This window comes from Zootoca vivipara, chromosome 2 (genome assembly GCF_963506605.1).
Source record: "Zootoca vivipara chromosome 2, rZooViv1.1, whole genome shotgun sequence".
NCBI lineage: Eukaryota > Metazoa > Chordata > Lepidosauria > Squamata > Lacertidae > Zootoca > Zootoca vivipara.
In genome coordinates, this window is record NC_083277.1 from 84,098,355 (window position 1) to 84,112,596 (window position 14,242).

The following is a 14,242-nucleotide window of genomic DNA, read 5'->3' on the forward strand; positions in this document are numbered from 1 at the left end:
TAGCATGGCTCCAAGATGAGTTTCCAGTTTCACAGTCAGGGATCTGCAACTTCGAAGCCAGCCACAGACTTAGCTCCTTTGGGTCGGAAACAACGGTGCCATGCCATGCAGCAACAATAAAAGTTTGTGCATCCAGCAGAATGTGAAAGGGGAGGGCGGGCGAGGGGACGACAGCTGCTACTACATCTGCCCAGATCATCAACACCCTTCCCTTTGCTATCCTGTACACACAATGCGCAGCAACAAAAGCTCTATCAAATTCAATGTCAGTGTGGGTGTAAAGCCTTCCAAGGAGGCCATTTCATGACAATCCCAAAGGAGAAAAAGGGAGGTGTGGGTGTCGCCCCTTTACCCACAACCACCCCACTTACCAGCAAATCATTTCACACACACATACACACACCAGCACACAAGCTTGCTACACTAATATAAGTTCATGTATGTACCTCTTACATATATTCCATGAGAAAGAGAGGACGAGTGTGCCTTGCACATGCAATGCATTTTATGCGTTTTTAAACATACGATCATGTGCGCATTCACAGACAAGCTCACATACACCAGTTGCACAATCAAGTGCACTAAATTCTCAATCCATGCTGTTTACCAAATGCATTTGCATGTCTGCACAACAGGCGTGTTAAACCAAACATTTATTTCCTCCTTTACGTTCTTGCACAAACTTCAGGCTTTGGCAGAACCAAACTCCACAGCATACCCGGTTCAATAAAACCTCAATGGGATACCATAGAAAATTGAAAGCTTCTCCCTTCGCCAGCCTGCCCGAGCAAGATTTGCTTTGCAAGGAGCAGAAGAAAGAGAAACAGAGAGCGACGGCTACAGCGGAGACCGAGAGAAGCCAGATCCGAAATCCACGCTCCGGTTTTTCCAGTCGCTCCGGGCTGGGAAGCTTAAACTGGCTGCCGAGAAAGTTTACTTCAAGTAAATAAAAAGTGCAAGATTGTTTCCCCGCAGCTCAAATCAGTGCCGGCGAATTAGCACCCCCCACCCGCCCGCCAATCCAGCCTAATCGCTCCCTCCCCTTCACACAATCGGTAATTAAACAACGATCATTTATTTTCTTTGTGGCCCGTTCCGTAACCCTTTCCCCTTCCCTCCCCTTCTTCTGGCGTGGGGTGGGGGGTGCGGAAGAGAAAGAGAAAAGGACGCGGATCTAGCCGGGAACAAGAAAAATAACTTCAGGGTCCCCCCACTCGCTGCCCGGACTGGAGGGAGGGAGATGGCGGCTCAAGGCACCGAGGAGCGCCAAGGGGACTCAGAGAGGCTCCGGCGAAGTTGCTTGAAAAGTTTGAAAAGAGGAAACGAAGAGGCCATGATCGAGCCCGGCCGAAGCGGGGAGGGCTCTCTTCCCACCCATGCTAGGCTTAACGAAGCCGAAGGGGCGAGCGCACTGTATCCCGTCCCCGTCCCCCCGACACCCCCCAGCCACCCCGAGGTCCTCCTTACCTGCTCCCAGTGTTAGGCGCGCCAGCAGAGCGATGCCCAAAAGCCTGCAGCCCAGCCATGCCCGCCACGGGGCCCCGCGCCGGGACGCCAAGCCCATTCCCCCCTAAAGTCCTGCTGCCGCCCTATAGATCCATGGAAGGGGCCGCGCTGAGGCTCCAGCCAGACACCAGGACACCGAAAGCGCGGCGGCGGCAGCGGCGGCGGCGCCTCCTCCTAGTTCCCGGACCCTGGGAAACTTCTCGGAGTGCGAGAGGGGCGGGGCGACCCCGCTGCCCGGGGGCGGGGTCCGCACCCAGCCCGCCTGGCCTGGCTCGGCTCGGCTCCCACGCTCCCTCCTTCTCTCTCGCCACCCCCCTACTCACCACCCCCCACCGGCCCCTACAGCCCGGGCGAGGATGGGGCGCAGGGAGAGGGGAGTCTGTGCGGAAAGGAGAGAGGGAGGGCAGCGTGGCGCCGCGCAGGATCCCGCAGGCGAGGAGATGCGCTCTCTCTCGCTCTCCTCGGTGGGATCGACTTTGGCGGGATGGGTCTCTCCCGAAGTTGCCCCCTCCCTTTAGGCGCACATCTGGGCGCCTCTCGGGAAGCGGTGGGGCGGGAAAGCTTGTGGGTTGCTCCTTTGGCAGCCAAGGCCAATGTGGGGTTGCTGGGTCTCGGCCCAGCGAGGCGGATTATTTTTAGGATTTCGGGGGGGGGCTGCAGGCGATGGGGAAGAGAGGAAGGGGGAAACTGCCGTGGAAGGCTTGGCTCGGGCTAGGCACTGTTGAGCCACCAGGCCTCCTCGCATTTTCCCACACACGAACTCTCCCGCGAACTCTCTCCAAACGTGACCAAAAAAGTTGCTGTTTTCTTGAACGTCCCAATTCCCCAAGGAGAGGGGGAAGTTTCCATCCTTCCCCCACGATGAGGGGTGGAGGCAGCAGCAGCAGCAGCCCAGAGCAACGTCTGCTTGTTTCCAATGGCACAAACCCAGGAGCCGGGCCGTGTAGCTGGGCTAGGGCGGAGGGGAGGCACAAAGGAAAGTCTAAACGCCTTTCCAGAAATTTCTTATTTCTGGATCCTCGAAATGGGCAAAGAGCTTGATGTTTGCTACGCAAATCTTTGACGACTAAGGAGCGAGGGTGGGGGCAGAGGGAGAAGAGCATTTAACATCCTAATGCAGTGGTTCCCAATTAGCTAATTACTAAGCCCCCCTCCCCATTTGTGAAAATTTTGATAACTCTCTGGTTATCTGCAAAGCAATTTTTGAACAAAATGTGGGGCAGCATCTAACAACCAAAGGGTTTTAGGTACACCTTTAAAAAAACACCATAAAATTTGTGATATTACCATGCGAAAATTGCAAAAATTTAGTTGGGGGAGAGGCAACTTAAGGGGCTGTGGACCTCTTGGGTGCATCATGCGGACCCCCAGGGGTCCCCATACCCTTAATTAGGAACCACTGTCCTAGTGGGTTCCAGATTTGTGTAGAGACTGTGCTGCATCACATCATTTTCCAAAGCTGAATCTTCAAACTGGGCCCAAGAACTCTGGCATTATGATGCTGCTGTTGTTCAAAATGTGTGCAGCCTTTTGATGGGATACAGTAATGACATGAAATCCTGGGGGGGTAAGACTATTATAATGGTTCTAGCTCAATTGATGGGCATGTGGATTGCCTGTTCAGTTCAAGTAACAGCTATCAAAAAAGAGAAGGGTTTACCAAGCTTAAAAGTGAACAAAAGGCTGTTTTCATGCAACTGGAACTCATTGCCACAGTATGTGGATCAAAGGGATAACACAAGACCATTAAAAGGACTAGATATGCCAATGACTTGGAAGATAATCGGAACACAGAATCTTCTATCAAGAGACTAGCATTCATACAAAAATGGGTAGAGTGGAACATAATCCTGGGCTGTGTACACATCATACATGTAAAACCCAAAGAACCCTGGGAACTGTAGTTTATTAAGGGTGCTGGGAATTGAGTGGTAAACTACAGTTGCCAGGATTCTTTGGGGGAATGTGCTTTAATTGTCTGGTGTGTAGGCAGCCCTGGTCTCCAGTGGGACAGGATAACACAGCACATTTGGTCCCTTTCAGTCTCCTTTATGCTCAGTTTGACTATGTTAGATGAATCAGTCAATTTTTTCAAAAGAGGGCTTGTCTCCCTGCTCTACCACCAACACTCTGTGTGACCTCACATGAATTAGTCAGCTTCTTTGGCTTTCCTCTTCCATACTCTGGCCATGCAAATGATGTCCCTGCCTTGGTTCACAGCAGCAAGAAGACCAGCACATCTAGACTGAGACTTCTGAGTGCTATGATGACAAAGCAGCTACACATCAGAGGAGAAGCCTCCCCTCCTTAGCCATGGGCAAACTCAGTTTCTATCATCAGCTTCCTGCTCTTGCTTGCTGGCCTAAGGTCTACAGGACCTGCCCATAGCCATAGCAGAAATCATCATCATCATCATCATCAAGCAATTAGTAGTATAGCAAGTCAGGTGTTCCAAATGGCTCATGTACATTAACACATGGACAGCTTAAACATACTTCTACACCTTATGAAAATTTAGCTCTGAATCCTCATTAAGGGTCCGAAAAATCCAAGGCGCAGGTCTATAAAGTGACTGCAGTACTACGGTTAGAGCGAACCAAGATTCACAACATGTGCGGTATGAGCTTTTGAGTTTTGTAGCACGCTTCCTCAGGCACAGGATGTTTGCTTTGTTCAATTCTTGTGTAAATTAAAATCTCGCACAACACATTGGACGCTCTTAATAAAAGTAGGGCATTTTGCTTCTGCTTGCAGAGTTTGGAAGCTTTCAGCCTTAGTAATTGTCTCGCTTCCATCTGTCATGTCTGTCTGCTTAAATCCTCTGTGCCAGTGGGCTAAGGACAGGAGTGTTTGGTGCTCAAGTCTGAGGAGCGGTGGAACCAGTCTGAGCGAGCCAGGCCCATTCCCTGCTAGAGGCAACTAACTCACATCTGGCTGCCTGGCTGCCTTCCATAGGAATGAGCAGAGATCTGGGGCCAGGGACTTTGAGGAATGTTCAGGCTGCCACTCTGCACACACGGTTCTCACTCATCTTTTGCCAAGGCTCTCTCCGAGGGGAAGAGAAGCAACAGATCACACATCCTCCCTCATTGCTGGGACTCTTGACCCACAGCTAGACCCTGAAACTAGGCCCTAGCCTAACCCTCCCCAAGCCCTGCATTACAATCCAGGCACCATTACCGGTACGTCTCCCTTTCTCCCATCCCTTACAACAGGGGCTAGCAGACTTCAGGCATATGGGATCTACTTTGCTTGTTATTGGAAATTCCAAGATCCACCAACCAGAGCTAGATAGAAAAGACACACATTTAGAAGTAAATAATTCTGAAACCAGGAATTTGTTCTGAGTACCAAACGTGAACTAAGCTCACAGGCTTTCCACACAAAAGCCCACTCCTAGTTGGACACACCCCTCCCCCAATTTCTTAATTATCTGCTGGGGTGTTTGTTGTTAAAGAACTGGGAATCAGAAATCCTTGCCCTGCAATTCAAAATGGCAGCATTGTTTTTATCCTCGTTACATTAATTTTTCAAAATCAGACAAAATTGAGGCTGAGTGGATATTGCTTCTGCTCTGCTTCTGCCCTGTAACTGCTAGTTAGCATGTAAATTTTAGCACCAACAAAATGGAGTGGGCCCTAGCTTCATGGTAGAGCATAAGCAGAAGGCCCCAGCTTCAGTCCCTGTTATTGCCACTCAAAAGGATCAGGGTAGGCAGCAGGGGTGCCAACTTGAATTGAATAATTGACTACAAGACGCAGCATACACACACCATTTGAATGGCAGTGCCCATCTATTTTGGGGGTGGGGTGACCACACATGCACACAGCGGGTACCCGGCAACATTTTGTTGTAGGGTCCCACTTGCTACATACTATTTACAGGTGAAACTCAGGAAATTAGAATATCGTCGAAAAGTGCATTTATTTCAGTAATGCAACTTAAAAGCTGAAACCAATGTATGAGATAGATGCATGACATGCAAAGCAAGATATGTCAAGCCTTTATTTGTTGTAATTGTAATTATTTGTTGTTAGGCGAGTCAATTATAAATGGAATGTAATTAATGAAAAGTAATAGTGATGTGTTGTTGTTTTTAATTGTAACTATTTGTTTTATTACTGTGGAATTTCCAACAGAAATCATTTGTAAAAATTAAATAAAATATAAAAAGTTGCATTACTGAAATAAATGCACTTTTCGATGATATTCTAATTTTCTGAGGTTCACCTGTACATCCAGGCTAACTTGGGACTCACGCTGTAGTAACTGGGCAGCGGCTTCACTGCATCCCTAGATCTAGATCAGGCATAGGCAACCTTGGCTCTCCAGATGTTTTGGAACTACAACTCCCATGATACCTAGCTAACAGGGCCAGTGGTCAGGGATTGTGGGGGTTGTAGTTCCAAAACATCTGGAGAGCCAAGGTTGCCTATGCCTGATCTAGATCCTTTAGCTTGGAAGGTTGTTGGTAACAGTGCAGTAAAATGCTTGTATTCCTTTAAGTGATTTTTATCCCACCCATCTCAGTTAGAGGTGGCTAACAACCCATTTAAAACAATAATATGGTGAACATGCAGTGGGGGGGGGGAGAGGGCATTTCAGCAAAGAATTACAGTGTTCGCTGCACCTTGAATTAATACCGTGTGGGATTGCAGAAAGTGCAGAGGCTTGGTCACAGGAGCCAGTTCTCAAAGCCAAGAACCCGTCTGAGAAGGGTACCTTCTTAGTAAGGGAATGCAAGTCACATGTTGCCACTGTGTGAAATCACTTCTCACAGGTTTGTATTCGTGAGCAATGCAGCTCCTGACTTTGCTGTGTTTGTGTGACTCTGTGCAGGTCCCTGTTTCTCTGCCCCTGCCCCCCCCCCACACAATGAATTATAAGAAGAGTAGAAAGAACATGTGCTGCTTTAATTAGGGGCCCTTTGAATGGGCGAAAATCAGGAGGAACAACACATCAAAATTTAAGTTAGAAGCTAGCTGTTTACCATATGTTTTTGTCAAAAAAGGCCACCACTGATCAATGACAGAAAATACTTAAAAACTCAGTTGCTGTTTTTGTTTAACAAGTTGTTTGCTACCAGATAATCTGTAGAAGTGACATAAATTAGGCTAGGAGCAGAGAGAGATCATTACTGTGGTTCCCTGTCTCATGGGACACAAATTTCACCCCATGTCTGCTAGCAACCTTGGCAATAGAATCAGGAATGTGTTGGTGGAATTTGCTGATGTCATAAAGCTGAGAATTTGAAATGCTGAGATCAATATTCCAAATGGAGATTGCAAAATTATACAGATCGAATTGTCTGGCGTCATAGGCCTTGGATAAAATAAAAGGGGTGGCCTTAAGGTGCATCCTGATCAACAGCGAGGTTGCAGTCCCAGTATGCCCACCACCAAGCACTGACTTCTGAGTTGACATGTAAAAGAATGCACCATTAGTCAATTCCATTTTGCCTTGCATCGTCTCTATACTAAGCAATTTACAGAGATTCCATACATTTGCAATTTCTACTCCCTACAGTTCTGACCAAACTGCAGAAGGCAGTGGAAGACAGGAGTGCCCGGCGTGCTCTGGTCCATGGGGTCATGAAGAGTCGGACACGACTAAACAACAACAACAACAGTTCTGCCTCATATGTTTATTTTCTCAATGAATAGTGGTGTGCACCTGGGCAGCCAAAGACACTCCCAAGTGTGGTGTGGCAGAAAAAGGGAGGTGGAACTTCAAAAGGAGATGTTGGGCCCTGGTATCATGATGTAGGCAGGATTTAACTTCTGCTGAAAGAAATTAGTGAGAGCCATTTCACACTTGCAGTGCAGTCCTGTAATGTCTACTCAGAAGTAAACCTCACTGAATTCAATGGGCTTACTTCAGTTAAGTGTGTACAGGTTTTCAGCTTTATCGGGGCAAGATTGGGGCAAGAGTTTTCCATTTTTCTACTAAGTGCCTCCCAGCAAAACCCATTGATGTTAGAAAGGAAGACACTATGTTTCCACACTTCACTACAGTAATTACAAAGAGCACTGGGAGACGTCCAGTGGCAGACAAGTAGCAAACTTATTTTCTGGATATTGTGTGAATTGGCCCTAAAGAGAACACAGTAGAGAGAAAGGTGAAAACTCAACAATACGGGAAGAGGCATGGGAAGTCTGTGCAGACAAACCAATAAGTGGAACCCTTGTTCCTCTTTAAATAGTGCAAGCTCACACACAAACTGGGAAGTGGTGCTGCACTACAACAAACCGTGCTACAGACTGTGATATTTCTTCTTGTGCAATCTTCCATTACTGCACTTGCACTCTCTCTTGAGCACACAAAAACACTGTGAATGACCCTAATGCTGCAGTCTTCTAACACACTTACTTGGGAGTACGTCCCATTGTACTCAGTGAGACTTCCTTCTGAGTATACTACAAGCATAAGCTTGTAGTATAAAAAGTTAAAGGTCATGTGTCCAGTGACTACAATAAATAGTTTGGCTACCTGCTATTACCTATTCAGTTTGAAAGGTCAAACTATGAGAGAGACCTGCAGGCACTGATCAGTCATAGAACTGGTGAAATCACAGGCAAGACAAATTAGATTTTCGGGTGTTACACATTTCCATGTGGAAGCAGAATGTATTGTTCACAATCCTGGAAAAGACTGCTGGTCATAGAAGTAGCCAAAACTGGAAACAGAAAGTATTTCCAATTAAGCTGGATGCTGGCTGTGAAGAGTTGCAAGATAACATCACAATATTAGGAAAGTGGTTCTCAAGCTTAGGAAGTGAGCCTTCCTGAATATGTGTAGGCAGTTGTCAGGTTCAAGTTTTTCCATCATAACCCTGCAGATAAAGGTTGCCACCTTATTTTACTGTGGTGCTGTTTCTGTACTTTTAATAGCTGTTGAGCACACTCGAAACTGCAGGTGAAACTTTCACGGTCCCTTTCTTTCCATGATGTTAGTTTTCTGACGCTTGTTGTTCTGCATGTCATGCTGCTGCTAAAGGCACAGGAAAGGGGCAAGTTTAAAGAAGGTGGCAGTGCCACTCCATACATTCATTCCTTAGGCATTCCACCATTCACAATCTGGCCCACCACAATCACCACAAGGATGGATATTGAATGTTAATGCGCTGGCACTGGGGATCCCTGAATTAACCTTCTGTGTTTTGCAAGGTGGTTTTGTTTTTGTTTGGTTGCTTCACAAGTTTTATTCTCTGCAAGCCCAGATGCAAGCCTAAATTTGCTTTGATCTTCCTGCCTCCAGGCCCAAGACAAGAATGAACATTGTCAGCTGAACAGGCTTTTGTTTTGCCTTACATGTTTGGAACATGGAAAGCTGCCTTATACCCAGTCAGACCATTGGTACATGTAACCCAGGCTCCATCTGCACTGTGCAGTTAAAGCAGTATCACACCTGAGGATAGCTCACTCAGTAGAGCATGGGTCTCTTAATCTCAGGGTCATGTGTTTGAGCCCCACGTTGGGCAAATGTTTCCTGCATTGCAGAGTTGGACTAGACAATTCTATGATTCTGTAGCACTTTGAACAATAATGGTTTCCCCCCCAAAGAATCCTGGGAATGGTACTTTGTTAAGAGTAATGAGAGTTGTTAGGAGACTGACAGAGCTACAATTTCCAGAGTGGTTTAGCAGCCAACATATACGTAGTCAAAAGAGAACATCTACAATGTTCCCTTTTGGCACATAAATATATATAATAAAATTGTGTTGTAATTTCTGTGGGTTAGAAACCACCTTAAGTACAGCAAGATGGGAAGGCGGAATACAAATTAAAAATTTGTTAATCTAGCTAATGTTCATTTCTCATATGCTATGGGCACAAGTGTGTGTCTTTCTTTTTCTTTTTCTCTCTGCATGACACACAAATTGTAAAGAGAAAGATGTTGGAGTCAAACAGGTATCAAAGTCTTGCTCTCTAACCCTAAATTAATAAGAAATGGTTGTGATAGCTCAGTGACGCAAGGAAGGTCCACCCTGAGGATTCAAACCAAAGATGTACTTGTTACCACTAAGCAGGATTCCAAGGTGGAAAGACAGTTTCACGCTATCTCTTAGAAAATTAGAGCAAGAAATTGGACTTGGTAACCTTTAGGCTTTATCTACACCCATCATGCTAAGTTTTTATTTTGGTGTGAGTGTGTTTCGCATAGTGAAGCTGGCATGTGCTTACTGCTGAGATAGTAGAGAAGTTGTTTGTCAGCATACTGTATAAGCTATTGGGCTTGAACTGGGCTCCTTGGCAGACCATTCATCTGGTATACACTGGAGTGATTTAAGACGTTACTGTACATGGTGTGACTCTAAAAATACAAATTCTGAACCAAGTTCAGATTCAAGGGAAGTAATAGTACCACTGTATTCTGCTCTGGTCAGACCTCACCTGGAGTACTGTGTCCAGTTCTGGGCACCACAGTTCAAGGAGGATACTGACAAGCTGGAACGTGTCCAGAAGAGGGCAACCAAAATGGTCAAAGACCTGGAAACGATGCCTTATGAGGAACGGCTTAGGGAGCTGGGCATGTTTAGTTTGGAGAAGAGAAGGTTAAGGGGTGATATGATAGCCATGTTCAAATATATAAAAGGATGTCATATAGAGGAGGGAGAAAGGTTGTTGTTTTCTGCTGCTCCAGAGAAGTGGACACGGAGCAATGGATTCAAACCTCAAGAAAGAAGCTTCCACCTAAACATTAGGAAGAACTTCCTGACAGTAAGGGCTGTTCAACAGTGGAATTTGCTACCAAGGAGTGTGGTGGAGTCTCCTTCTTTGGAAGGTCTTTAAGCAGAGGCTTGATGGCCATCTGTCAGGAATGCTTTGATGGTGTTTCCAGCTTGGCAGGGGGTTGGACTAGATGGCCCTTGTGGTCTCTTCCAACTCTATGATTCTATGATTCTATGACATGTTTATTTCACTTGTATTTAGTAAGCAAAGCTAAAAACTTTGAAATTGCCAAGTTTGCCTGATAGTTATTTGCAATTAGGATCCATTCAGTTGCTAATGAACTTAAAACAACATAGAATTTTCTTCAGGGGAAAGGAAAAGCAGTGGAAAAAATTCCAACTATCAATCCAAGAAGAGGCTTGACAGGCATATGTCAAGAATGCTTTGATTGTGTTTCCTGCTTGGCAGGGGGTTGGACTGGATGGCCCTTGTGGTCTCTTCCAACTCTATGATTCTAAGTTTATTCTTATTGTACATTTGTGATATATTGTGTATATCAATAAAGTTTACATAGTTACTTTATTTGCATACTTGTTTATTTTGATTGCAATGCTTGGATTATTGCAAAAAACACACACCAAAAAACCCTTTCAACCTCTTGCGGCAGGGAAGAAGCATGGAGTGGGCAATGCAGGCACATGGCAGAGGCTTTAGGGAGCTGTGGCTATTCAGAAATGCCATCAAAACTCTCCTACCTCCCTGAGCTTTTAGCAGGCATTCCTTTTTTCCCTTCGCAATCATGAAGGCTAGAAACATTTTTAAACTGAAAGCTGATTCTCTGGAATCCCAGCCCTCTGCCAGATTCTATATTCAAAGCTTCACAGAAGAGGATGTACAAAAGCACAGGAGAATACACAATGTAAAGGTGCCCAGCTTTACCTTGCTGCCCTTCCTTACGGCAGGTGTTCCATAATGGCCACCAGTGCCAGCTTTTGTCCTGGGCAAACCCACATCCTCTCCCTCGACACCCTGCTGCTATAGCATGAGCTGCATATGCTGACCAGCCTCAGGGGGCACCCTTCCCTTTCGGCTCCTTCCAGGCTCTTGAGATCATTGGCAGCCTCTCCCATCAATCTCACCTCCTGAATTCCTAGCTGTGTAAACCAACCGACCCATAATTCTTTTCCTTCAGTGGTTAAAAGTGAGCAGAAGCAGGTCAAAATTGATGGAGTCCTTGTTTTATAGCACATAGTCATCACTGAACTCAAGATGGTCATGCAGCATTCTGAGAATTTTGGGAAGACCTGTCATCTACTTGTGTTACTGCCTTCTCTCGCTGCTTCTTTCCAGCCCAGTTGCTGCCCTCTGCTTCCCCAGGCCTCCAGCTCAGATGCATCTGTTTATTTTCTTTGCCATTTGTACCAACAAGCGACCAGCTTCTCCATGGAGGATGGGAGTGCAGGGAGTGTGGGGGGGGGAGCACCTATCATGGCTGGAAATGGCATAGAGAATGAGAACATGAACACCTGAGTTTGTGTGTGGAGTACCTAGGAGGACTCCAAAGGGCAGGCACTTGTGGATAAGAGGGTCTGGTCACAGCAGTAACAAGCCTGGGCAGGCCTCAGCATGGGTGTGGCAGGTTATCATGGCTAGAGTACATGAAGGAGGCAGACCGAGACCATGAACAGGTTCCTCTAAGTGCTCAAAACAAGTGAGTCAGGTACAAGCCGTACTCAAGTCTGCTTGTGTGCATGTGCGCACATGCCCCGATATATATATATTATATATATATATATATATATATATATATATATATATATATATATATATATATATATATATAGGAACCCAAACCTGCCTAAAAGCCCATCTCTGGAGAGGGGGAACCCCTTCAACTTTCTAATCACAAAGTATTTGTGGTTCAGCTCTTCATATTGGGGAGACAGGACACTTTGTCCATGACCAGGAACCCTCTGTGATTTGCTTCCCATCCTCCAGGAGTGAGTCCTAGCCTTGCAAAAATAGGTGCTAGGACTCACCCTGAATGACACTTAGCCCCAAGCAAGACCTGGTGGTAACGAAAGAGGCTTTGTCAACAGTTTCCAGCAGACTTGAGGCAGGGAAGTTTTCGAGGCCCCATTCAAGTTCTCCTCATGCCTGGTATTGCATCTAACACCCTCTCCCCCACATGGTGGTCCCAGCTCAGCAGGGTTTTGGCTGGAGCCACTGCAGCTGTTTCCCATTTCGACATGGATGAAAAAGATGCATCTTTCAACTTTAGATGCACTCCCCTCCCCACCACGCCTGGCTTCTAGCCCAAGCAAAGCCTGAATCCCTCCCCTCCACTTCCAGCATGCATACCAGCATGAAGCTATTCAACTCTTTCCCAAATCAATGGCAGTTTAGTGGCAAGATAACTTACCTACAATTTGGCAAAGCACACAGGGATAGACTGACCACTCTGCTAACTGTCAAAGGAAGCAGGATTCTAAATCTTGGGATGAATTCCTTTGTCCAGTTCACCACAGAAGGCAATCCATCAGGATGTAATCTATCTGGAGGGAGGTTGGAACTACACATTATCTTGGCAAACTGTAAGTTGCCAAGATGATGTGTGGGCAAGGGGAAGGACTTGCGGGCGAATTTAGTGGGCAGCAGGAAGAAGCTGAATCCTTCCCCCTATTCTCCTCAGCAAACACCCCACCCCCAAGGATATTTATCTCCCTAACCAGGCTTATTTCTGTTTTCAGGGAAATGATTTTTTTTAAAGTTAAAAAACTAGGGAGGGGCTATTTGCAAGGGAGAGTTAGAATTTGGAGGATGATTAAAGCATCTCCCCTCTTGCTCACTAATCATCTGCAGATGCCCTCACCCACCCAATAGGGTGATGGGTTTGAAACCTTGCACTTCCCTTATAATATATTGGTCTGTCCTAAGGCTGGAGAAGTTCAGACCAGGGGATGGGGAACCTGTGACCCTCCAGAAGTTGTTTGGCTCCAATTTGCATCAGCCCCAGTCAGGATGGTCGATAGTCAGGGATGATAGGAGCCATAGCCCAACAGCATCAGACGGACACAGGTTAGCCACCTCAGGTTTAAATGATGGATTTCTAGGGGTGCGAAAGAAATGTGCTTATATTTTTCACATGTTTTAAAGGTATCTCTAAACAAAGTAGGGCAATTCCTGCTATCCACAAGAACCAAGAGTTTCTAAGTATTTATTTATTTAATTTATTCATTACATTTATACCCCTCTTTTCCTCCAAGGTGCATGGGGTGGGGTGGCGTCCATGGTTCCCCCCTCCCTTTTTACCCTGTCAACAGTCTTGTAAGGTAGGTCAGGATCAATATCATGCAGTGAACTTTGTGGCTGAGTGGGGATTTGAGCCAACATTCTAACCACATGGTTACCCACCATGCCACATACCCCTTGCCAGACATATATGGGGCTCACCAAGAAATCTCATGTTTTTTGTTGCTTTCCTGGGATTACAACCACCTGCCACATGCTTGTCATTTCTAGTGGGGTGTGTTTAGCTTACTGGAAAACCAAGTTGTGCAGTAAAGGTAAAAGGTACACTGAACATTAGGTCCAGTCGTGGACGACTCTGGGGTTGTGGCGCTCATCTTGCTCTATAGGCCGAGGGAGCTGGCATTTGTCCACAGACAGTTTTTCTCGGTCATGTGGCCAGCATGACTAAGCCGCTTCTGGCGAACCAGAGCAGCTCACGGAAACGTTCTGCAGACTTGACATTAAATATAGGAACAATAACAATAAAAGAAGTTGAGGCATGAAATAAGTTGTCTGGAGGTTGTGGAATCTCGAGGAAATGTTGAGCAGACCTCTAAGGGGGGTGCTTTAGCCAAACCATACATGATGCACACTTTTGTGTTTCTTCCTTTTGGCTTTTATTTTTAAAAAAAACCTAAAAGGAACGACTGAATGGGATAAGAAAGGAGGGACTAATAAATCGTTTCTTTCCTGCCATTTGTCAACTCAAAATGAAAATCATCCCAGTGCTTTTCTCCCAGTAAAGGAAAAGACACTCAACCCTTTATCTTTTC

The 14,242-nt window shown here is 46.1% G+C and overlaps 2 protein-coding genes across 5 annotated transcripts in view; both read right to left on the reverse strand.

Moving 5' to 3' along the window:
- Positions 1 to 1,771, reverse strand: part of NOTCH3 (notch receptor 3) — a 61,459-nt gene extending 59,688 nt beyond the window's left edge. For 2 of the 4 annotated variants that reach the window (XM_035104781.2, XM_035104780.2), the window contains exon 1: positions 1,468 to 1,712. In XM_035104781.2, coding sequence (XP_034960672.2) covers positions 1,468 to 1,564 — 97 coding nt within the window. In that variant the 5' untranslated portion in view covers positions 1,565 to 1,712. Of the gene's footprint in view, positions 1 to 1,467 lie in introns of all 4 variants that reach the window. The other 2 variants (XM_035104778.2, XM_035104779.2) reach the window with 2 other exon arrangements.
- A 5,353-nt stretch (positions 1,772 to 7,124) lies between these two features.
- LOC118079954 (epoxide hydrolase 3) overlaps positions 7,125 to 14,242 on the reverse strand; it is a 44,047-nt gene continuing 36,929 nt past the window's right edge. Inside the window, exons 7-8 of the mRNA XM_060271772.1 lie at positions 13,155 to 13,287; positions 7,125 to 8,496 (exon numbers count right to left, since the gene is read on the reverse strand). Coding sequence (XP_060127755.1) covers positions 13,185 to 13,287 — 103 coding nt within the window. The 3' untranslated portion in view covers positions 7,125 to 8,496; positions 13,155 to 13,184. The remainder of the gene's footprint in view (positions 8,497 to 13,154; positions 13,288 to 14,242) is intronic.